At 35.4% G+C, this 26,138-nt stretch overlaps 1 protein-coding gene across 2 annotated transcripts; it reads left to right on the forward strand.

Annotated features, from left to right (window-relative positions):
• Positions 1-451: 451 nt before the first annotated feature.
• Positions 452-25,293, forward strand: mmm (missing minor mitochondria). 2 transcript variants are annotated; one of them, XM_019047980.2, is made up of 25 exons: positions 452-1,118; positions 2,236-2,432; positions 3,653-3,889; positions 4,480-4,641; positions 5,947-6,110; positions 7,671-7,861; positions 8,743-8,993; positions 9,594-9,833; positions 10,666-10,853; positions 11,089-11,184; positions 11,733-11,851; positions 12,625-12,851; positions 13,523-13,702; positions 14,348-14,473; positions 14,962-15,195; positions 15,969-16,113; positions 17,001-17,123; positions 17,992-18,122; positions 19,270-19,447; positions 19,748-19,863; positions 21,266-21,465; positions 22,408-22,495; positions 22,944-23,117; positions 23,904-24,139; positions 24,625-25,293. In XM_019047980.2, exons 1-25 carry the CDS (start codon positions 1,076-1,078, stop codon positions 25,211-25,213), a joined length of 4,635 nt encoding a protein of 1,544 aa, XP_018903525.2. In that variant the 5' UTR covers positions 452-1,075; the 3' UTR covers positions 25,214-25,293. The 2 variants fall into 2 exon arrangements, with proteins under 2 accessions (XP_018903525.2, XP_072160221.1); XM_072304120.1 differs by having other exon boundaries at positions 13,523-13,600.
• Positions 25,294-26,138: the final 845 nt, after the last annotated feature.

The following is a 26,138-nucleotide window of genomic DNA, read 5'->3' on the forward strand; positions in this document are numbered from 1 at the left end:
GTCAAAAGTTTTAGTACACACTCTGTTACTTCAATAAAAGTTCAAGTGCGCCAGTGAAATTCAAATTTCAACATTTCAAATTAGATACTTTAAAAATGTCTACATTCGTCTGGATAAGGCAATGTATCCTGCCCAAAATTCCCTAATAATGATTTTCGAAGGAAAAGGAAGTCCGATGACAGATGAATTTAATTTTTTAACATTATACTTTGATAATTACTTGCATACGATGAAAATAGGAGAGAAAAACGTGTCTATTGATACATTGCGATGAATTTTGCGGGAGTTCAACACCCTTGGCGTTATCGGTGGGGGAGGGGGGGCTGAATGTCGGGACCCGCTGGAAGTTCAGATCCACAGAGATATTAACTCTGAATATTTCATCCCGTATTTCTGCTTTTCTTTTTAAATCCCTGCTGTAATTACTTCATTCCTTCACCCCTCCTCGCCACCCACCACTTTCCTTAATGATGTACTTTCCCCTCCCACCTGTGACACTGCGGCAGTACTGCGGCATTTGCGGCGGCGAGGACTTTCAGCTCCCGGCCAGCTATGCAACATGCCAAGCAAAGTGTAAACAAAAATCCGCAAACCGGCAGCCCTTATCACTACATACTTAATTAGTTTGTTATCAATTATAGAAATCCATAATTAATAATTGCGATCAGTCCCGGTCGTGCAATACATACAGTAGTAATCAAATTTCATCACGATCAATGTAACGGTGAGTTTAATGTTTTATCTCTCCGAAATTGAGAGTAAAACTGATTGTCTGAAGTCTTTCTTATCATAACGTGGGTACTCGCATTTTCACCCTCAAACTAAACACTCACCCCTCGACCGTTCCTGTTGCTCTGCTGTGTGCGTGTGTTTAATCAATATCAGCAGGTTTCCTAGAGATGCCACCTGTTACTTACCGCCACAAAGATGATAAGTTTGACTTTCATGTCAAAGATTCTGGACTGTCCTTCCTCGTTGGTTACAAACAATCTATGATAGCAAAACTGTTAGCTCTCCGTAGCATGCAGATTTCCACCGCTTTGCAATTTGAAAAAAATGAAATGAGAAGAAGTAGATGTCGTCAGTCCAAGAGTCAGAAACCAAAAGCGCCAGTTCAGGTATTGTTGGATTTTTTTTATGGTCACGTCGACTTTGGTTGACATGTCGTTTTGATGAAAGATATGTCATCTTGATGGTAGATGAAATTGAGATGATAGTTCTGAATATACATCGTTCAAATGAATGAAATGATGCACCATGAACTTTACCAGTCCACTCGTTCCAAAGAGAAAACAAGTGCCGCAATACAAATTGCGGGCCGAGTGGCACCCCCCAGTTTTACGATTGACCAATCCGCTTGGTGCTCACTTGCTGGAGCCCTCAAAACAAAAAAGTCAGGGTTCTTTTTCGGTCTAAAATACCTAGAAAACAGAAAAATTTATACCTACAGGAGAGATTTCAAAAATCAATTTTCAAATTTTTCTAAAGATTAGATTTTTTTTTTATTCATTTAATCAGAAAATAAGTATATATTACGGTAAAATAATGTAAGCAAGTACAACAAATTTGCCAAGAGGTCCAACCGTGTGTGACATAGGTAGTAAAATATATAAAAAAAAAATTATAATCGATAACAAGGAAAATATTGAACGATTGGCACCACTGCCTAACTATAGCTTATGTGTATTTAATTCAGTGACAATATAAAGAGAGGAAAAGAAAAAAAAAATTTAAACAGTAGTTGATGGTATTGCAGGAATGAAGGTATAGAAAGAAAATAAAGGGATGGTCTATCTAGCAGACAGGAAGGTGGAAGCAAATTGATGATTATTTAAGAAACATTTCTGAGCCACTCTCTGAGGAGACAGGGCGCGTTCAACCCGCCCTCCGTGATCAACCTATGTCTGAAAGCATCAGGCAGTAGGCTGAACTCCAAGGGCAAATTGAAGGCAACATTCTTCTCTAGAAAAGATTGATGGGTATTAGATGACACTTTTTTCTCCAACACACCGAAAAGCTGGACCTGGAATTTAACTCGAAGTATGACACTTGGCGGAAAGCTAAAAGCTCTACATTCCAGCTTAAATATTATCTCTTACGTATTGTAATAAATCTTCATGTTCCATAAAATTCACTGATCAAGGCATCATTTAATTTTAGGATTCATGATTTCCAGGAGCAAAATTCTTCAACTCTTTATTGTTAACAGCATTGACTTTTTTATCATTATTTCAGATGCGGAAAAATGTGCAGAGAGTGGAGTTTTCCCTGTTGTCCTACCCGCAGAGAAGCAAGCTCAGCTGAAATGTCAAGTAGGAAAAAACCTTTTCATTGATAAAACATGGACCAAGGTCAACTATGCAGAGATTCTTCAAGATCTGGAGGAAAACCAAGCCAAATCTTGCTTCTGGAATTTGAAGAAATATTTTAAGGTTTGTCTGAATGCTCTTTTTGGTTTTATTTCCGTCAGCGGAAATTTTCATATGCAGGCTTTATTTATACTCTCCAGTCTTTCTAGTAAAAAGGGTGGCAAAAAAAAGTTATTCTGTAAAAATTAAATACAATTAAGATTTAAGCTCTGTAAGAAAGCTAACTGGTTAATTTTCCTGTCTTAAACTTCATTTCTTCTTGAAAGTTACTCCTGTAAATTGAAATATTTTTGAAGATTTTGAATTTTAGACAAACCTTTAAGGGATAGTAACTGTTAAGATATCATTTAAAACAATGTAAGTACGAAACTTTCAATATTTGGTGGAAAAAAAGGAAAGCCAGCGAACAGTTTGCATTAAAATTCTCTATAAATTTTCTTAACTCATTAAAAAAAACGATACAACATTTTAAGGGAACTTTTTCATTACTTAGTCATCTCCAAAGAGAGTAAATCGTTACTGGAGATTTTTAAATCTATGTAAATGAATTATGTGTTTCCTGCATCTAGCCATCAATATTTAACCTTCCTTAATTCTCATATTAAAAGTGATCTTTCACAAGAGAAAGAATGCTGATTAAGGAGGATAATTTTCGGTAAAAAGAATCAGGACAAATAATTAGATTTTGAGATCTTTACCGAAGCCCCCTCTTAGGTCCTTATAAATAAATTTGTGTGCCCAAAAAGGGTGTTCAGTTGCATCATAATTTTGGAATTTTGAACACATGACAAATTAATCTCGAATAGCTTTTTACCAAGTCTGTGTTTTTGAATTGCCAACTTGAGACTGTTCTAACTCCATTGGGGTTTGACATTTTCAGGCACTTTTTGTCCCAAAATAACTGTAAGATACTCCAATATGCTCTGTTATCAACAACTCAATTCTGAGTTATCGTCTAAGGTCACTTTTCCCATGGACAGTCATAAATGGACTACATTTTGCAATAAGGAACCACTATTTCTGGTTCATTTTAGAAACAACATATATGCCATTGGATTCTCTATGCAGATATGTGCTTTCATAGAAGAGACAGGGATAAACATTCCTTATTGCAAAATGTAATCCAAATGTTCGTATGTTTGCAATTTTTTTTTGTGAAATTTTAAAATATCTGTACATATCCTGATATATTATCATGAATTCAAATATTCTCAGCTTCTAAAATCTCCTCCTTCAAACAAAATTTTTCTTATTTATTTATTTATTTTTATTTTTTTTTGCAGAGGTATAAGAATGATGATGTTTTAATTGGTTATGAGCCATTTCGCAGCAAAGAAAATGAGTTTATCATTTGCGTCACAGAAGATGCAAAGAATGGTATCCTGGAAAAATTGCAGAGCAAGCACAAGGAATTTTTGCGAAGAATTCAGTCATCAAAAAATGTTGTTCCCAGACCATGGAAGTCACTGGGAAGCGAACTGGAGATTGCGGATTGTCAAGTTTCTGATGAACGAGACGTGGTGAGTGTATTTTTCGGAATAGGTCAAGTCCAGGTTCAGAAGGATAGGACTGACTGAATTCTGGGTGACATTCAGTTAAAAATGTCCTCTAAACTCAAAAACTTAAACTCTAAAACTCAATTTTTCAATCTTTCAGGCAATTCTGGTCGAAAAGCATTAAAATAATTAAAAGTTGAGTAACTTTAGCCTCAACTGCTTTATTCTTTTCTGCAGAATCATCAGTGATGTTCTTTGAAATATAAGCACAAAGACCTGTTGCTATAGGAGGTGCAGCGGCTGGTCTCTCTATTTTGCAGAATCATCAGTGATGTCATTATGAAAGTATATTTGTTAAAAATTTGAAAAGCAAATCTTTGTTATGCTCACATGAAGGAAATCTTGACCGGGGAAAAAGGACCAAAGATTACATCTCTGCAAAATAGAAAAATTACGTTGATATTAGCTGAACATCACATTGTTTGTCTTTTCGCAAAGTTCCCCGAAGATTTCATTAGGTACAATTTATGGGTAGCTTTTTGATTGATATCATCAGTAAGGCTGTACGAAGTGCCTTCTTAATTTTCATAATTTTTTTTTTAAAACATTTTTAGATTAGCTATGAATGGATTGGGGATACAAGTGCAAGACGGAAGACTATTATTTTTGAAGATTTACCACTGTCTGAGGTGCAAAAACTATCCGTCTCACTTGTCGCACATCAAGATGACAAATTTGTAATCAAGGAGAGCACTGTCTTTGATGTTGGTGTGCAAGTAAGTCAGAATTTTACAAATATTTAGTGTGTAAGAAATTAAGCATCGAACACAATTCTTATCAAAGTCTGTTATTGTTGTATTGTATAACCATTTTTTAATTGGATTTTTTAATCAACGAATTCCAAGTTCTCATAAAAAATGCAACAATGTTAATTTAGTAATATAGTTCAGATAACAGGATAACTGCCCAAGTAGCAGAGGTTGCAACAACTTGCAACAAAATCGTTTAATTCTTGCAACTAATAGATTGATGTGCAGATTGCCTACTCTCTCCCCCGAAGGAGCTATCATTTTTGGAACTAGTTGCAATTAAGTTGAAACATGTTTCAACTTCAAAGTATTGCTGGTTGCCTATCTTTAGATTTTAAACAACTTTGGTTCAGCAATTTTGCAATCTCGGTAGGTTGCAACTTTGTCTTCCGATCAGATCGCTGAAAATCGGCACTTATCGACCAAAAGTTGACCGAACATTATTGTTTCAACATTGTTTCAACTTGTTACAACTTTTACATTGAAAAATGCTACTTGAGTGATATATTGACGTTGAGTTTAACTACAGAGCTAAAATTCTGATTAAGTAGTATTTCATTTCGATAGTTCAGCGAATTATTATTTTTTTTCTCTCTCTCTCTCTTTGAAGAAAAAGGAAATGTAATCTTATCTCTGTAATGAGAATTTCAGTTGTACACTGAATTTATTGCATGTAGCAAAATCCTTCAACTGTCTAAATGACTCATGCATTGAATCGTACTTAATCTGTTCGTAGTAACACTGCCTTACTAAAGGCTTCAGCTGAGCTGTTCAGATTATTGCGAACTAAATTGCGCAAGTTTGCATGCCCTAATCCTGGTCTGGTTTTTATGACCCCTCTGAGCTTGAAAGCAGAAAAATCAGAAGGCTGTGCTGCAATGATAATGTGTCCAATCAGACCTGAAACTTATCTACAATTGCCTTCCTGATCGGTCATAAGTACTGTTCCTACAAACAGCATATCTCTACAGGGGATTATTGTGCTCATATGTGTTCTCATGTTCTTTAATGAGAATTTTAGTCGTGCACTGAATCCATTGCGCAAGGCAAAATCACCAACTCTATCAGAAGGTCTGTGCGTCAAACCGCAATCTGTTTGTTGTGCCGTATATTATGTTCAGTGCTTTTCGAGGTAAGTGCAAAAAACGTTTGCACAATGTGGAATCGTTTACTTTATTTATCAAGTTTTGCTTTAAATGTCTTTTGTGTAATGATAGTGTTTCAGGTTTTTACATTTACATCATGATAAAATTTTATTCTTTCTAATAAAAGGCGATTCCGCATGTTGCTGAAGAGGAAGTCCAAACACACCCTACAATACCAACCAATGCTTGCACCCAGTATGCCCCGGAAAGTCAAGTTGCTGTTTCGAGCGATCAAGAGAAGACCGTCGAGCTTCATGAACTGGATGCGTTTTGCAAAAAATACAGAGATGAGTTAGTGTCGACTTAAAGTTTTTTTATCAAGTTTTCTCATTTGCCTCTTTCGCCATTACTTACCTACTTGAGAGGTACTTTATTTATTTCAAGCATCAAAACCTCTGTTCCTCAACATTAGTTACAGTAGATGCTCACAGAGAAATGGCACTGATTTACTAATCTCACACCACTTAAGATCCAGTTTGGGTCATAAGCATAGTTTTTTAATGCTTATTGTATGCCTATGGATTCTCTCAACTTTTGACAAACATGCTGTTCGACTTATTACTGACTGCTCAGTAATAATACCCTCTTGACTGATCTAGAAAAACTGGTCCAATAATCATGAAAAGTTCCAAAATTTGTATCAATAATTCTGAAGACACCCAGTAGTTTTTTTTTTTTTTTCAATTAAACGAATTATTTATTATTTATTTTACATTGTGGAACCATAATTGGACAGAATTATGGCCGAAGGCCTATATAATGTACATGCTAATAGTGTTAGAAGTTCCTATAATATTTACATATTGGTTCCCCCAAGTAGTTTCCCTTTATAGACTTATTTTATAGATTAAGTTACATTTGAAGATCCTCAGTCTTCTATATGTTTATAAGTAATCTTCGTTTTCCTCGGAATTGTCTATTGACTTGTCGTCGAGGGAGGAGGGTTGGGTCGCATCGAGGTTTGGTCCTGTTACATCATCGGTTTTATTGAGGGCTTGCTGTTTCTGTTTTAGGATGGTGGTTACAAAGTCTTGTATGATTTTCCATTTGCTTTTTGATAATGTCATCAGATATACGGTATTCTCTGGTGTTAAAGGTTCTTTCAGTTGATTTTGTAGTTGTAATCTAAGTGGTTGAAATGTATTGCAATGATAGAAGGTGTGTTCTGCATTGTCGATGGATTGAGTGTTGCATAATGGGCAAAAGGGGTTGTCTCTTTTTTTAAATCGGTGTAAATATTGCGCATAGGCACCGTGTCCTGTTAGGAACTGCGTGATGTAGTAGTTAACTGTGCCGTGTTTTCTGTTAAGCCAGGTGTATAGTTCAGGAATTAGTCTTCTGATCCATTTGTTTCCCTTTTCCTGTTCCCACTGTAATTGCCATCTGATTTTCTTGTTTTGTTCGATATCATAAGTGTCTTCTTTGTAATATTTCTCTATTTTTTCTTTAATTAATATTTCGGTTGGTGGAATTCCAGATAGAGTATCGAGACAGAAATCAGAAACTGTGCGGTATGCGCAGCACATTGCTAGTTTTAATGGTCTTAATGTTTTTCTGATTTCGTTAATATTTCTTTTTGTTTTGCAAGATGGTCCCCAGAAAGCAACTCCATAAAAGATGATTGAGATGACTGAATAGATCATTATTTTCCGTTGGATAAACGCTGGTCCATTAAGATTCGGAAGGAGAGGTCTATAGTGTGAAGAAACTCTTTTTGCTTTTGAGCATACGTCCTTTATGTGTTGAGTAAGACACCCAGTAGTAGCCAATCATCAAAATTAACCGTGCATTTATCTCCTCCTTAAAACGCCTACTAATTTTTTAAGGACCCCTTATTATCTCTCCTTCTAGGTTCCATCAAGTCCTGTCGTACAATGAGGTTTATGACCTTTACCACGATGACTATCCTGCTCTTGTAAAAGACAAACAAAATCTCTCAGCTTCTTTCTGTGGAACTTACACCGAGTATCAGTGTCTGAATAATGTTGCAGCCTCTGAAGGAAAACATGTTTCATGTATAGCATGGCACACTGCCTTAACAGGTAAGACTCAGCATTAACATGAGCAGATTCATTGCCATCTCATATCTCTAAAATATTGGTGTCCCTCTCCATGGAATTTTTTTAAAAGACGAGATACCGATGAAAGCGGTTTTTGGGCCCATCCTAGCTAAATTTCCTCAACTCTACAATTTTTTTTGCTCATTGGAGGTCTTTATTTTACAATATGCACCATATTTTTGTGAACCCCGGTCTCTTTATGAGTCTATTACTGGCATAAACTGAGTCTAAATGGAGGTTTTGGCGAAAAATGCGGACTTTTCGGCGTTTGTCCTCAAACCAGCAAAACCCGAATCTTTCGTCAAAATCGGCCCTCAGACCCATGTTTAGGTTTCTATCTATCAGACCTGAAAAGAGACTGGAATTTACCAAGTCATGATGCATTTCGCAAAATATACACCATAAATTAGCAAAAAATTGTAGAGTTGAGGAAATTCAGGGTGAGCCCAATGACAGCCCGCACCGATACCCTTCTTTTATTACATTCATCAAATGTTGGAGCACCCCCTTTTTTTTCTTTTTTTTAAATCCATATCGTCACTGACTATAACCAAAAGGGCCCAACTGAAATTACGATTTCATGTGTTAGCAATTTTTTCCCCTAGTGTGGTTGCATTAAGCTTCTGCTTTGTGACACTAAAAAAAGATCTTATCACAAGAGAAAAACTCAAAATATGTACCGTTGCACAGAAGAGTTTTTTACAAATATTTTTGGACAGAAATGACCAAAAAATTCAATTCAAACTGGAGCTTTAAGGGTACCAGCAAAGTTTGTATTCAAAATATGCCGTAGTGAAAGGAGAAACTACGCATCAAATACTCTAAGTTTTAATTAAAGTAGAGAAATTCATTTTTCTTCGTAGGCGTCTTGGCTGTGGCTTATGTTTCAAAGCACCGTTGTGAAACAAAGACTACTGAGTCAAGCGATGAAAATTCCAACAGTGAAAAATCTCTTCAAAATGGAGCAGAAGAGTCTGAAAAGAAAGTGAAAATCAATATGACAAACAAGTACTTGCCCGATCATCACGACATAAAGAGTCCAGCGACCGCTGATCAAGATCCGACAGAATATGAAAAAGATGTTGAAAGATTGAAGAATTTGCAGAAAGGCTCGGTAAGTAGCAGAATTGTCTGTGGGTAAGACCTCAGGAGTCAATTTTCAAAATAAGATTTAGTTTTTATTCTACACTTTTTGTTCCCAAAACACTTTCTCTCAGAGCTATGGCTCCTTAAGTTTGAAAGGGACACATTTGCTTACATCGCGATGGCAACAATTATTTATTGAACAAGATCAAAATGTGCAAATTGAGGTAGTTGTGAGTTCTCTCTTTATTTTTGAACGCACAGAAGAGGATTGTTATTAGAAAATTCGAGGGGCTTATGAAAAAACCGTATTTTAACTCAAACAATTAACTCCTGAAATCTGTGTAGATTTGATTCCCTCCAATTGAAAATCTAATATTTTTCATCCAAGACTTCAAGAGCTTGATTCTTTTTCTAGGACTCTTTAAAACCAGTGACGAGGCGCGAATGATCGATTATCGATATTTTCCCATTTGAAGCTATGGTAAAGAATCGACTATTAAGGCGTTTGCTGCCGACACCCTATAAATCGATCCTCTTTCATAGGTTTAAATGGTAGATCAATCGATATATTGCAATACTTGCCACGCCACTGCTTAAAACTCTTGTCTTTCTCCCAAAAAATTTTCAGAAAGGACAAGCCAAAAGACTTGGGCTGCGCAAAAAGCTAGCTGCTCACGTCGCTTTCTCAGAGCATCTCGAACTGAAAAAGCAGCCAAGAGTAATGGATGTGAGGAAAACTGTGTTGCTACCAAAAAAAGTGGAAGAAGTTCCTCAACTTATTGATGAACTTAGTGACACTTCCGAGAGTAGTGATGGCAATGATTCAGAGGAATCTATTTTACCGCAAGCGGATGAAGCTTCAGGTGAGGTAAGTTTGGATTTTTTTACCTTCTGTTCAAGGTTGAAGTTCATCCTCACTGTTTTGAAGAATTTCATTTTTATGGTTGCTTGACAGACTGCTGTTTTTTTTCAGCTAGAAATTTTTTGGTATTCAAAGTTGCTTGATTATCTCTCTCATTGCAGAACCCAGGAACCAAGTTTTGCAAAGAGGCATGAAGCCGAAGTTACTTTTCTGTGTCCAATTAACAATTATGTCATTGCTATAGGGTACTTTTCGGAGGATGGAGCTCAACAATGACAGATTTCCTTAGATTGAAAAGTTAGAAATGTTTTTCAGACTTTCCTCTAATGCAATTTTTGAGCCATTTTTAACTAGAGTACCTACATAGCGAGAGTATGGACAGATCGCTTAATGGAGGGCTTAGGGCCCAAAAGTGCATCCATTCTTCTAACCAACTCGTAACACACAAAATTTCACTGCCAATCTTCAGAGTCTGCAGATTCCAATTCTAACCAAGATGGCCAAGAATGTACATAAATAAGCGTTCTTCCGCAAAAATGAGTAAATGTATGCAAAAACTAAGTCAACTACGTGCTTTATAAACGCCGGTTCCTAACAATTATATTAGTAAATCGCTCTGGATAAATGAAATTCATAGGTTGGCTGCATTTCTGGGCCCTAACTTTGTTCGCGGAGGCATCGGTGAAGGCCTGATGGATTTTTGGAGTTTCACATCTGTCTATACTCCCTCTACTTGCTGCAGGGAAATGTTTGAAACGGATCATCAACTCTGCAATGATTAAGTAACTGTCTACTTTACAAATTGCATGATCGTATCTGATGATTGTTCTTTTTGCAGGAGTCAAGTGATTTTGACAGAAATGTTGAAGTTCTTGAAAATATCATCATCGGTGATTTTGAGACCTCTGACCTCAGCAGCACGGAATCAGAAACAATGCATTTACCACCGATAAAACAAAAACCTAGTAAATCTTTAGATGTTACAAAACTTCACAGAGGGAGCTTATTTCCTCCGGTGAAAGATAAGTGAGTAAATTGTAGATTTTTGTCGATAGTACATTATTTAGATGACAATCTGATTACTTATAAACTAGAAAACCAGACAAAAGTAAAATTTGAAAAAGTTATATCTTTGCCGTTACAACCATTCACGTCATTGCTGATACTGTCGTGTCTGCTCTAAGAATTTAGCATAATGTATTGATCCTTTTTAATCCAAGCTCTATTTATATCTGTTTTATTTCTATTTTAAATTTTACAGGACTCCAAAAGGAAGACGACAATCAGCTGCACCTCAATTACCAGCTCTTACGAAGCAAAAAGAACAAAAAAAGAAGGATAAGAAAACAGAAATCAGGTAAAATTTTGAACTGTTTTCCTCTAAAATTATGCGGGTAATTAGAATAAATATTAAAGCAAGTTTTAGAAATGGGTGGTCCATAAAGCTAATACCAGGCAAAATAAAAATAGAAGTAAAGTAAAGTTTACTGCAATCCTGCAGAATTATTTTGCAGCAATGCTTTAAATTTCTCAAAAATAATGGTTGTAATGTTCATGTGAAAGTTTAGCAACAAAACAACCTGTCCATAAAAAGTTATCTCACGAATTTTAATATTTAACCTAAAAACAGCAGCCAAAGAAGATGCTTGATTGGGTTCATCCTGAGAGGAGACGAAAGGGACGCCCAGTGAAAGGGCGGCAATAGGGAGTTTTGGAAGAAATGAGGGAGTATCAACTTTCTGATGGGCTTCGAGAGGATGGGGGACTTTGGCGGCTGGGTGTTGCAGAGCGCCAGAGAGTGCTATAAAAGCGGCTCTATGTATGTATGTAACATAGGAGTATTTGGAGAAATGTCTTGGCTGAGGAATGATTTCCATTTTGATTAGCTGTTTTTACTCATTCCAGACCGGCTAGTGGAAAGCACGATTCATTAGACAAAGGTATTTTAAGTGCGTTAGGTCTAGATGTGAAGGAATATTTGAAGGAATATCTGTCACCCATCAACAAAAGTCAAAGTTGTGATCGTAAGTCCTTCTAAATTACAGTATTCATATTGCGCAAGTTTACATTCAGTAGCAGTTTGATGCACTCCAAGACTCGCGCAGAGTTACTTTTTCGTTCTTTCTTTTGCACCACAGTTTATTCTTCATAATACAAAATGCAAGGGACTAAAGAAAAAGTACTAAGAAGAGCTTCATATTGGTGAAATTTTTAAATTGGTAAGGCTTTCAAACTTTCTAAATGTCAGCCACTGATCATGAACTAGTACTTTTTTATCACGGAATGTTTTAATTTCTTTGAAATTTCCAGTTTCAAAATTTCCTAATTTTCCAAACTTTTCGCAGAAATACCCAAGCTTTCTAAGAGAGGTCATCACTTTTTAAAGATTTTTTTCAATGGCTTGTCATTGCTCTAGTGCATGCTTGCCTTGAACTGCAGATCGCGAGGTTGGGCATTTACTGAATCTCTGTTGCGCACGGCTTCAGTATCAATCATATTTTGAAAAGCTTAAAAGGTTTGAATCTTCGAGCTATTGATGTCGCTTTTAGCTACTACTCATTTATTCTGTAAGTTTTCTTGCAGCACCTATCACTAGACGCTATTCCATCCAGATTTCTCACCATTAGACTCTAACCAGGTACCTGCAAGGATTTTTGCATCCCACATTGTTGTATGTAATTTTCTTTTCTAAAAAGAAATTCACATTGCTAGCTGCTGTAGATGGCCCCATCTTAACCATATCTTCTGGTTTGTTTTAACAATTAAATGCCTGATGAAAGTTTCTTCCCGTTTTCAGGTTCTAGCTCAAAATCTTTTGAGTCGGGGATTTCAGCTCTCTCAGCCAGTTTCTCTGACGGAACAGAAAGTGATGGGGAAAGCTTAGAGCCAGGTTTTGAGTTTGAGCAACCACCTGACGATGATTTTAATGACAATAATTTGGAAGAGGATGAAATTGCCCCTCAAATTTTAGAGCCCAAAAATCCGGTCCTCATTTGGAGTTTTGATGATGATATTAAACCAAAAGTATGTTCAAAGGTCTTGCATTCGACGGTATAAGTTGGCAATCCCATAACTCGTTTGCGGCGTCTGAAAATCTACGCCTCTATGTTACTTTTTTAAAAAAGAACAAATTGACATCAATCCTTAAAATTTATGCAGAATTTTCTTCGGACAGAGAAGAAAAATCACGGCAGTTTTAAAGAATTGCCGTTGAGTATTGTTCTGTTAAAAAAATAAAGTATGACAGGAAGTCTGCGACGTCGCAAACCGAGTTATGTGATTGCCGATTTACACCGTCGATTCATCTGTGTCCTTCTTTTGTCTGATGTAGTGCCATCCATGTGCTCTAAAGTTGTTGAATGAATCACTGAGTTCTCTTCTATTTACATTCAAGACCATATTTTTAGGCTTTTCCTGGAAGAACAAAAGATGTACATACTACAGATTTGATAGTTTGGCTGGACCACTCAACAGGGCACAAATCCATCGTTTTCTCAGTGAAATTTTGATAAGAAAATATACATCATAATTATTACTTAAACCCTCACCTTGTCTAGTGTTCCATTGAACTAAAATTTCATAATTTTTGAGTAAAAAAATGTTTGTAGTTCACTTTGATAAAAAAACAAGTGATAGTTGGGAAACATGTCTCCTTGATATTAACATGGACTCTATATTCGATTTTTCATTTTCAGGTGTGCCTTGACAGTCCTTATGAGCTTCAATGCATTAAATTCTGTCCTCACAACGGCAATCTGCTGGCCGGAGGGAGCGTAAGTGGCATAGTAGTTTTGTGGGACTTGGCAGGGAAACTTAGAAGTACTGCTAGCTCTAAAAAGAAGTCGAAAGAGAAGTCAGAATACATGCTGTTGCTTGTGAGTCGAATTTTTAAAAGATTTTGTCCATTTGGATAGTTATATCGATTTTTCAGCCAAGTATGTAATTAAATTTTATATTTCCAACATTCATCTGCAGATGAGCAATTTTTTTTTAGTGTGTGTGTGTAATTCTTTAGTACACTTCTTGAACGCATTTTAGCAAATTTTAAATTTTTTAACGAGGTATGAGTCCATTAAATTCTCACCAAATTTTACTAATACAGAATTTGCAGGTGTCTGAAATTTGATGAATTTCGTGTTTAAGTGGAAATTACTGAGTGAACTGAACTCGAGGATACCTTTGGTTCATGAATTGAACAATTATTGGAGAAGATAAAATGATCTAATCTGCTAAAATGCGTTTGTTTAAAAGGGAAATGCCGCCAGATGACGTCACTAGGCGGTGCATTTTCTCACTTTTAAATCTATTTTTATACTATTTCCCATATCAGAAAAAATTTATAAAAAATACTGCGATATCAGCTCTTTAAGCATTTCCAGATGAAGCAATAAAACAATTTGCATGCAAATTCTCCATTTGAGCTCTTTGTTTATTGGTTCTGTTTTTTTAGTACTTTACCATTTTCTTTCAAACATGATAAAATTTATTCAGCACACGATAAAATAATTGATATTCAACAGGAAAGTATGATGCAATGGCAACAGGATTATTCATGGGAAAAAGTGCGACCAACCGCAATCAGCAATCGAAGCGTCTCTCACTTGGATGCCATAACTTGTCTAGACTGGGTTCATCCCTTCATTCAGGTAGCCATCAAACTTTTTTCTAGTATTTCCATAAAATCAACACTCTTTGTTGCTATCTGCTGAGTCACTGTATGATCTTTAAGTATGTCACTGTTCACAGAAATAAGGGCTCTAGTTTTTGTACATATAGGCAAGATTTACAGTGGAACGATTTGTAATGGGTTTGACTTAGGAATTGGATTTTTAGATTTGAACAGAAAAGACTCTCAAATGTTCTGAAAAATAAGTTGCAAGTGGTTTTTTTAGTTTTTGTGTCAATATTGGGAATAACTTTGCAGCATGCTCTGGCAATTCGGTGCCTTGAACATGACAAATGAGAGTTTTAAGTAGCTTTTTCTTGAAACTGTGTTCTTTGAATCACAAACCTTAAACTGCTGTAACTTCGGTTTTTGCTGACTTTTTGGATGTTCTTTATCTTTAGCAAAAAAAAGCTCCCCTTGCAGTCCTCTCTTTTACTTTTCAGCATAATTTAAAGCTTGTTTTTTCAGATAACACCAAATGGTAGGCTGTGCTCACTTCCGAAGGATTTAAAATCCTTACAGCTCATAACAGGGTCTTTGGACGGAACCTTGAAAGTATGGGATTTGACGTTTAATGCTGAAAAAGAATCAAGTGAAGAATGTCAGGAGAAAACAGCGAGTCCTCAGGATAAGGAAAGATTGAAGAAAAAGAGGGTCTCTATTTTCCAGAAATTGTGCAAAGACTGGTCGCCTATTTACACTGTAAGTTTCGCCTGAATATTTTTTGGTACTTCCACCATGCATATTACTGGAAATTCAGACTAAATTAAACTAACTGTGATGTCGCTAGTAGTCTTCAATAATTGGATGTATTTTTCTAAAGGTGCTTTGTTTTCCATTATTTATTTGTACTCTTAAATTTATTCCTTAATCCTGTGCAAACTGCAACCCGCTAGCTTTTTTTGTTCGTCTTCTCAAGGGTAGGCTCATCTCAAGACAGATCTCTACACCAAATAAGTTTGAACTTTTTTAAAATGGAACAGAAAATCTATCTTCAGTTTTGCATTGCTACTTCAAGGATTAAGATGCCGAATTTTTTGTCTCACTTTAAAAGTGTTAAGACTCGTTCAGTGTGAATTCTAATTGGATTACATTTTGCAATAAGGAACCACTATTTTTGGCCCATTTCAGAAACAACATACATGTCATTTGTTTCCCGTTGTAGATATGCGCTTTTATGGAAGAGTGAGAGATAGTGGTTCCTTATTGCAAAATGTAATCCAATTGTAACACATTGGAAGTCGTTTCTTTCAGCTTATAAATAGCTAAAATATCTGAAAATTTCAAAGGAAAATATGCATAGTTCTCCTCCAATAAATTTCTTATCCTGGGAAATTTGACAACATTCGCATGTTGAAAGGCGATTCTCCTTAGCATGGCAATAAGGTCTGATAAGGCTTGCAAAATCCATGCTTCAAAGAAGCTAAACTGCCCGCCAAAATTTGGATGTCAAACTAGTATAAAATATGTTTCAGTTGAAGGTGATAAACAACAAAATGATGCTTCAGCCCGTTCATAAATTTCACTTCAATTTCCCTGCATTGAAATTCAAGAGACAACCATCATCATCATCCCGGAATCACGCAGAAACCCTCGAGGATCAGATTTCTTTCTCCTTTGGTGCGTTTGTTTTCTTTTGATAAAAGAAATTTTAAAAATTTGATTAAAGTAGCCAGTGTTTTGCGAATTTATGTTACTAAATTTTATTTGGACTGTGGAACTTGGAGATTCTCGGCCTGCTGAGGCTCTTCATCAGAGGTGGAATATATCCATTAAAGTGAAGGATCAACTGGGAAAAGAACTATACATTTTTTGAGCAATACATTTCTGAATCATCATCAAAAAACAAAAATATCAGAAATAGCATGGATTGCAGAAATGAATCAGACGGTAAAATTGGAAGAGCGGTGTATCAAAAGCAAATTACATTAACAACAACATTATGGTGTTGCCACCAAATGTTATGGTTAGATTAGTTACATATCTTACTTCGTAATATGAAATCATAAGAGCAATGCGTGATGTACTACTATTGAGGCGTGAAACCTTGTAAATATATCAAGAGAAATTCAGCACACAAAAAATATACTTTAATTGCAAAACAGGCCAAAATTAGTTCAGTATGTGATTTGATGCAAGTAGATCTAGGTGAATCGGCCAGTGAGTATGCAGTTTAAAGTGACTGTAGCTATTTTTGATAGCAAAGCCTATTAGTTAGATTAACTCATTAAGGAGAAAATACCTAGCAACAAAAAGCTGTACAGGGCTGTAAAGTTTTTACAAGTGGCCAAAACAAAGAATGGTAATTTTTCTTTTGGTAATTTATACTGTTGAACTTGAAAATTTGTCATAAAAGCATCATTTTCATGCAAAACTTTGCTAAGAGATCACGTATTTCGTTGCTCCATGCCTTACCCTTTATGCTTGTTCATTTTTATACCCAATTTTCCGTCATTCTGGTATCCTAGCTCAGTTTTTATTTCATTTTATCTGCTTTTTATTCACAGATGGTACCACATTATCCAACGAAGATCTCATTTATGAAATAGTCATTGCCACTGGTAGTGATTTTGGAGTTTATTCTTGGGAGGGATTTGAATTTGAGACCGGGAATGCTCCGAAAGAAGAGTGTAAGCTGATTTTTCTTTAGTTGAAAATTATCACAGTTGTTATATCTATCAATTTAGCAGCCAAATTCCCTTTTTCTATTACCCACAACGTAGCATATTTCCTCTCGGAAAAATAAGCTTTTTGATCATTGGAATTCCTCAAGATGTTTACAGAAACTTGGATTCCATCTTTGATGCTGGAATGTCTTGCATCCATTTCAAGGAATGGTGTTGAAGGAGTTGACTAAAAAAAAATCTCCGTATCTTCGTTTGTTTTGTATCTTCTGGATCCCTCGTATCTGTTGTAAAGAAGACCATTTAAGATAGCTCCTTGAAAGTTTTTTTTCTTCAATATTTTCAGATAAGTTTTTTTTTTTTTTTTTTTTTTTATTCTTCAAGTACATGTTACAACCACCTACTAGGTGTAAATTAACTTTTTTTTACAAATAAGGTAACTTAGAAATTGACTACGTCTAATTTTTGTTTTTAGCTTTAAATCAGATAAGTGAGAAAATTTTTTAGAAAAATGTCGGGTTGGCTCCCTTTAAAAAAAAAAGAAAAAAAAAGAGCACCGGTGGAGGGTTGTAAAATTGCAATCAGATGGCTGCATTTTTCGATTATAGTCATTAATGTACTATAATGTTGATGTGAAAGCATCAATGCCTGTTACTAAGCTTTGACAATTTGCATTTCAATATTTTTTGAACATTCAAAATTAACTTTCCAATAACTATATCTTCTCCTTTTTTTTTTTGATTTTTTTTAATTTTGCACCTAAAAACTATTATCAAAAACAGCATGCTGCCAAAAAAACAGAAAACATCTCTTGCTTTTTTTTTGGTCCTTAATTTAATTTTTGTATGTTTCATTTGATTATTACCCAATGCAGTTGCCAAGCGTTTGTGGGTCAATATGATTCATGATGGAGAAATTGTTTCATTGCATCGGAGCACTTCCTTTACAAACGTAGTCGCTACGGCAGGAGGCCATATCATCGCTCTATGGCACATTGATTATGAGGTAAATTTTAATCATTCATTGTTCTCTCTTTATCTTTTAAATTGAACTTGATGAATCTGTCATGATAATGATTTGCATCCTCTTAATAACCTGATGACCTAATGAGTATCTTGAAGCATCGTCAAGGCATAGAGAAAAAAAAGGAGGTGTTTGCATCTTGAGGTTTGTTTACCCTGTGATGTAGGTCGGTGCAGCCTTGCCAGCGAAATCTGGAATTCGAAATATGAAAAACGGACCATAATGTCCGATTTTTTTACTTAAATCAATTCATTATATAATTTCAAGCACTTTTTATAGAATGACTTTTTTTCTTAAATTACACCATTTCCAAGAAAATCGACAGGATAAACTTCGCAGTACCGACCTACGTCATCAAATCATCAAAAAAATTCAAGATGCCTGAAATGCAAACACCTCCTTTTTTTTCTCTATGTTGTCAAGGTTGTGCCTGTTTCTTGAGATCAATTTTTTCTGACATTAGTTGGTATTACACATTGTGGGTATCAGATACGCAGTTTGAATAGTGAATATTCTATCAAATGAGTGCTTAACGATGATGCCACCTTCCGGCCAAAGTATCATAAGCGTTCGGCCATCTGTGCTTAAGCAATATGTTGCCAACGTTCTCAAACTCATCCAATTTTTCCGAAAAAACTAATAAACAAAATCCTTTAAATATTTTTTTCAATATTTCCTCTGTCATCAAAATTTTCCATGAAATTTGTTAAAAGTAAGTGCTAAAGTTTTAATGGGAAAATTTAAACGATATTGAGATGTCAAGCAACATAGTGTTTAAACATAAATGGCGCTCTAGATACTGTGGGCAGAAAGTGACAATGTGATGATTTTAATGATACAAGATGAATGATCCATGAATGATACATGATCATAATACATGTTCCTAAGGGTCAGAGTCCAACTTGTTTTTTCGTCTTTGCGCTATCTGCTTGATTTTAAATTTCTAGTAAATTATAGTACACATAGTAATACACGATTTACTCCATCCTCTTTTTGATAAATCGTAAGTTAAAGCTTCTCTTGGAGGAAGTGAGACAAAATGTTTCTCAATTACGAAACAAATAATCGATGAAGTTCCAATAGCAAGAGTTGTGCTGATGTTTTTTTCACAACGATAATTCTGTTTTAGGATGGTCCTATATGGTGGAAAAGGTACCCTGTGTCAGTGACATCCATTCAGTTTTCTCAATACAAACCAACGGCTTTTATTGTTAGCCGAGCTGATGGGTTTGTTGAAATATTTGATTTAATTCGCCAGTCTCACAACAGTGTCCATAGCTTTTTCATCTCTGGAGAGGTTATAACAGGTAGAGTTTGCCAAATTTCCTCACTTCGAGTTTCCTTTTTGTTGAGAAAACACAAAAAATAGGCATTGCCTTATCAAAACTAAAAAAAAGTGTATTCTGGTTTTCAATGTTGAAAAGTTGTAACTTTATTTTAGCACTAAGCAGGAAGGCCTACCAATGAAATTTCATTTGGATTTTCCGTAAATGTCTAGAAATATTCTCCCATAATTCTTTTTTTTTGAAGAGCAGAAGTAAAAGTAGATATAATTTCAATGGCTCTTTAGGTTAAACTTTTCATTTTTTTGGTCTTTTCATTTTTAGAAATTGCTGAACCAATTCTCCCATTTGTATCTGGTCTTTGCGCTGTTGCTGATTATACTGGAATAATCAGGTTGTTTCATGTCCCACAAAAGTATCATCATATCAACCCGCGAGAGGCAAGTGCTTTGATACCAGTCTCATCAACTGGATTGCATTCAGCAAAAAGGAACCACCGCGATTACAGTGTTGTAAAAATGTTGCTTCTTCATAATTATCAAAAAAATCTCCCAGAACTGTAAATATTTTTGCTTTCGACCAAAAAATTGTTAATTTTAAAGGAAAATCGTGTAAATTTTAATACGTACTGTACATAATTTGAGTATTTTCATGAGAAAAGAAGAAGTTGCACAATTTTGAAAACACTGCAAATCAGGCTGGTTCCATTTTGCTAAATGCGATCCAACTTGACTTTACTTACTATTGCAACAAAGGGCCTCTTTTGCATGTTATGTAAGCTCGTGTTGATGTTGAAATGTACTTAATCAGCCGAAAAAAGACAAAAGAGTGTAAATGTCGAAAATTGATGTCTAATAGCTACTGAGACATCGCTACAACTTCAATATACATTTTCGATACCGTCGTATCATTTTGAGATTATATGAGAGAAAATAACACTAAGAAATGGCCCGAAACTGTATGAAATAAGGTGGAAAAATGGTGCTGGGTCCAAATCATTTCGCGGGGAAAACAAAGCCAAAAAGTTCCAAAAATTATAATTAAAGTTAAAATTGTTTTTTCTTTTCTTTTGGAAGATTCGTTTTTTTGGAGATTATTTCGTTTTTTTTGGAGACTATAGACCGAATATTTTATCATTTAGGATAAACTCATGACAGATCGTAACAGCATAACAGTCTTTACCCGTCAAAGTGGATTTTTCTAACCAAAGCTAATATTATGCCTGTATCGAGACATTCAAGGCAATGAGTCTGATGCATTAGTTGTAAAATCCTGTCTGATCGTTTAAGCTCATTGATTAACTGATATTCATAGGATCTGTCCGAACACTAAATGTCTACATCGAATATAAACGGAAATATTGCTCATGGAAAACCACGATGTATCATATCATGCCCCAAGGTAGTCCTATTCAACATGGGTCTCATCCATGTTAAGAAGCAAGCAACGAGTATCAAATTTTTGTATCTTTGATTGATGAAAGGAAGGTGAGAGAAACCAAGGTATTCACTACCATGGTTGATGATGTCAAACACTGTGTTTTTCAATGAGCCATATCTTTGTTGATATTCGTCGTTATCATGTAGGTTTTGGACAGATTTTATTATATGAGTTTAACCCATCAGAATACAATTCCATGACCCGCACATTTGATCCATTCTCTTGATTTTTTGCTAGAAGGACTTATAACTTCATTGAAAATTCCTTTCAAAGATATTTTTTTGAAAAGGAATCTCTCATTCTTCTGTTTAATAGAAATCATTTAAATGGTTTTAAAAGTAAACTTCCCTTCTCTTTCTACTCGCTGATTATTGTTAGTAAATGTTTGTTATCTTTATACAGATCGAAACAGTGAGAGCATTTTTAGACCGAGAACCTGAACGAAGACGTGCAATGAGCGAATGGAATAAATCTTTTAAAGATAATAAAGGCCACATTGCACAAATAGAATCATACCAGAGCACAAAAGAAGACAAATCAAAAGCATCTAAACCTCTATCAGCATTTAAAAGAGCAGCGAAGTATCAGGAAGAAGTTTTCAAGTAAGTCAAGGTTTACGGTCCGCATGATAACTTCATTTATACAATATTTGCAAGTAACTCATAAATTAAGCAAAATCTCACCCTTTCAAAATTCACATTATTGGTTATTGATTGTAAAAATCTCACTGGAAAGAGTTGAAGTTCTGTCTTGAAGAAAAAGCTGAGCTATTAGCTGACTTTACAAATATAATATGCAATAATTGCTACTCAGACCCTCCTTTAATAAAAAAGAAAAAAAAAAAAAAAACAATGTGCAAGAGGATTTTAATATATTTACAATTTGCACATTCTTTTTTTATTAAAGCAGGGTCTGAGTAGCAATTATTGCATATTATATTTGTAAAGTCGGCTAATAGCTCAGCTTTTTCTTCGCAGTATGAGTAACCGAAAACCTAAAAATCTTGTCCTGCCTCAATCACACTAGCAAGAAGGACCGCCAGGTCCTAGGATTTATCTGCGCTGCCATTGACAATTCCCAGAACTAAACAAGCACTCTTAATTCACTAAATGATGATGCGTCTCCTATAAGAGATGTATGCAGTTTACGGGTAGCAGAACTGGGAACAGCAGAAAAGGGGAACTGGGAATTCCTCGTTGTAGCTAAAGTGCGAAGTTATCACTGTCTGCTAGCAGGCAAAAGTTGCAGCTTGTAGACATTTTCATTGACAAAGGGCATGAATTCTAATGGCTTGATATCGGTGGTAGTGACCTCCGTTTGTTTGAGACTCAAGTTTTAAGAGGGTCAAAAATCACCATATGAGACCAGCCTCTTAGGATCAAAACTGCCTCCGATCGATCTGCTGATCTTGCTCACTTAAGTGTGAGTCTGAGCTTGGGTTTCATTAGAGCCTCAACTCATGATATAGTTAAAATCCTTGGACAATATCATTAAACTCTCTTTGCATGTCATCTGCTTCTAACTATTTTCCTGTTTTTGTCCAGGTGGTATATCAGACGAAGGGGATCTTTTCCATGGATTCGTAAGAAGATAGAAGAGTTGGAAAAAAGAGAAGAAAAATATGTCCTTCAGGTTAGTTCCATCTCGTCTTAAGTTGAGATTTTAAATGTTCTATTAGGTATGAAAATCAAATGACATGAATTCATCTAAAATTTGATTTTAGCTTTATCTTTGTAAAGTATACTTATACATACCTAATTGAATTTTTATTGCTGAAGCAAAAAAATGTGTATCTTTATTGTTCCATTTCAAAATTTCCAATTCTGTTTTATTTTTTCAAAAAGAAGCTAATCAAAATATCTCCTTGTAGTTTTCTACAACAAAATTTAAATGGAAAAAGAAAATTCACAGAACATTTTGGTTGAATAGTTTTTTTAATAAAAGAAAATGAAAGATAAACAAAGATTTGCGACTTAGCAATCGTAGGTACCAATTGTTTTACTGTAAAAGCATTGATACTTATACCAAAAAACTCAAGTTGCTCTTTTGTTATTATCAATTATTGCTTCTATGATTTCAGACTGTCATAAATCAGAAGAAAGTCAATCGCAAAGAAATGAACTTGTTAATGCGACCGATAATTCAGGAGGAACAAGAAAAAGTTGAGAAGTATGCCAAAGCAGAGAAAAGGATCAAAGAAGCCGACAGAATTTTCCAAGCGGCTGTCAACCTCCTGTTCCCAAAACCTCCTCATGTAAGAACTTCATTTTATATGTTCATATATTTTAATCATTGAATCATCATCTTAGAGTGTAATTCCTATAAATTAACCCATCATGTCAGCAAGAACGATAACAAATCAGTGGTGAAATTGCAGAAAAGCGTATCTCAGTTTGCGGCTTTGGAGACTTCTTGTCATACCTTTCCTTTTACTTTACTTAACTTTTACTTTCCATATGTGAAACTACTGAACGTTATTTTTCTCTATCATGAGAAGAATATTCTGTAAAAATATCAAGCCATGATGTTGCTTCAGCTTTTACATGATAACTGAAGTACAAATGATAACATTTGTTATCATTTCTTACCAATCGGTCCCTCTGTAAAACAGATCAAGTAAAGCTTGTAGTACAGCTCAGATGTTTTGATTTTATGATTATTGTATTATCTGTAACCTTAATTTATTTTATCAAGAAACCTTGGCATTGTTGCCGGAAGAGCTAGCGTTGCTTTGTTAGAGTGGTTTTTCTTCCTTGTGTCAAAAGCAAGATTGCAAAAACGTTCATCTCAGTTGAGATGTACTAACATTTCCACTCATTCTTTATTCTTTCAAAAGAATATTACTACACACGTTTGTACGACATCTTCAGAGAATATGTTTGAAGGAACCTGAGAAAAATCACGAGATACTTTTTTTAAATAACAAAAAATTATCACCTATCCTCCAAAAAGTAAAATCTAAATTTACAATATTGCCAATCAAGATGGGTAATTTTTTTTAGTTTCACCCTTTGGTCTCTTTTTTTTTTTTTTTTTTTAGAAGTTTGAGCAAGAAATGAAACCGCAAAAACGGGATCCGTCAATTGATGAGATGGAAACTCAGATTATCGCACACTTTGGTCCGAATAGTCAGGAGCGAGATGCTGAAGTTTTGAAACGAATCAAAGAAAATCCATGGATACCTGAGGAATATGATTGGGGAAATGTCCTAGAAAAACACGACTCATTGAGAAGAGTTTTCAATGATCCTTCTCGAAAACGAGATAAGAAGTTGAGGTATGCGTTTTTCCATTCTTGTTTGAAAAGACCTGTAGCGTGAAATGAAGTGTGTCCGGAAGTGCTACCAACCAAATTTGTAGATCTCATGGAAAATTCTTATAATATGTGATAGCCACAGGAGAAGAGACCTCAGTGCCAATATTTTCAAAACTGAAGTATCAATACTGCAGTCTTGGGGAATGTTTTAAGAATGTTTTGTTCCTAAAAACGCCCAAAACTTTTCAGTTAAACTGAGGGTACGAATTTTTAAAGCTTCACCAGGAAATTCAGTGGTATTATCATGTTTCACCCAAAAGTTTACATGAGCGAAAGTACTCAAGTTCCAAATCCCAGACGTATGCAAGAGCTTTAATATGTTTCTACCTTCTAGTTATGGATCCTAATCTACCATTCATTTAAATTAAAATCCACGCATAACGCGATTTTTTCTTATTTTTGTTTTTTTCCTTCCGTCTAATCTACATAGTGTTACCGTTTTTTAGGTGGCTGAGGAAGAAATTAATCAAAATCGCCAAGGAAGAAAACTGTCCCATTTATCGGCACAGAAACCATTACGAACGATATTCGCGCAGGAAGCTTGTGAATCGTTACAACCAGCTTGAACATCTTAAAAACATATATGGTGTGGATTATGACTTGAACTGGACAACTGACGCTCATGTCCGAAAAAAACTAGCTTCCGAATCAGCGGAGAAGTCAGACCAGATCATACTGGAACCATCGGAAGCAGAGACTCATTCAGACCTTGAAATTACACCTCCGGACTCAGATGTTGAGCTTGAGGTGATGACTGATTTGAAAGATAAACCACAAGAGCGCTCGCAGGCACAACAGTTGGAATTCTTGAAGTCGCTTTTTTCTCCTGCGCAGCTTAAGAACTATAAGTCAATAGCTAGACCTGAACGCAAGAAGCCCAAGTCAATGCTACGATTACTAGATGCATCGCAGCTGACATCACTTCTGAGTGAGTCAATCTTGGTTGACCAACTTAATGAGCTGACGTTTTTGAGTGATGAAGAGGATGGAGCTGTGCCGGTAAAGGAGGAACAAGGGAAAATTTTGAAGTCATAGTTATTGGAAGAATGGAAACTGAATCAGAATAATTATGCAATGAATAAATGTATGCAGTAATATGATGCAAAATTGTTCAATTTGTTCTTTTTTTTCTCTTTCTGAATACTGAGAGATTTTGTCTCAGAATAGTCCATGATGATGCCCTGCTTTAAATTGAGTGTTTGGATTTTCTTCGCCTCCGCCATCACTTAAGTTTGGGCCATCTTTAAAATGCACTGTAATGCTGTTGTTAACTTCTTTTCCCCCAAAAGTACAAAATGTTCAGAATAAGCCTTGCAATATGACTATGCACAGTGAACCAAAAATAGCAGATACCCATTATAAAAATACAAGAAAAAATGAGAAGACAGAATGAAAATAAAGAATGAGAAGTCAAAAATCTACAAATAATGCACTGTGATTTTAATATATGTATTACTTCTTAGGGGTCAAATTATAAAGGTTGGCATCATTCACCCATACTGTACTGATGACTAAATCGTTATTCATTACACGTGACAAAATTCAAATACGAGAAAATCACTAAGAGGGTTATTCAAAATCGGCGATTTTACCCTACGCTTGGATTTTGCCCGGAGTTGGATATGTTGTTCCCTATCACAAGACACGCCTTTTTCCGGCATTGGCAAGTTCACCCGAAATTTTTCCCGCGCGCTACTGCGTTGCCAAGTTGACAACAGGCAAATTCCGTAAGTGGCATCAAAATTGAGCTATGAAGTTGCGGTTTTAACGAAAATTCTCTAAAAATTACGCACTTTTAGGAAATAACCATGTTTTTAATGTCGCATTAATTTTAACATGCATTATTGCCAAATTTCCGATTTTTAAATTCGACAAATGTTACATAGGTATCCGCAAATACCCAAAAAGGCTATCTTCAAATTTGAATAAAAAGTTGTCTAATCGATAGTTCGTTTGATTC

This window comes from Bemisia tabaci, chromosome 9 (assembly GCF_918797505.1).
Source record: "Bemisia tabaci chromosome 9, PGI_BMITA_v3".
NCBI lineage: Eukaryota > Metazoa > Arthropoda > Insecta > Hemiptera > Aleyrodidae > Bemisia > Bemisia tabaci.

Coding starts and splice junctions, on each gene's coding strand:
- mmm (XM_019047980.2), top strand. CDS start 1,076: ATGTCGTCAGTCCAAGAGTCAGAAACCAAAAGCGCCAGTTCAG. Junction 8,994..9,593: donor AGAATTTGCAGAAAGGCTCG/GTAAGTAGCAGA, acceptor AAAAATTTTCAG/AAAGGACAAGCCAAAAGACT. Junction 19,864..21,265: donor ATCATATCAACCCGCGAGAG/GCAAGTGCTTTG, acceptor ATCTTTATACAG/ATCGAAACAGTGAGAGCATT.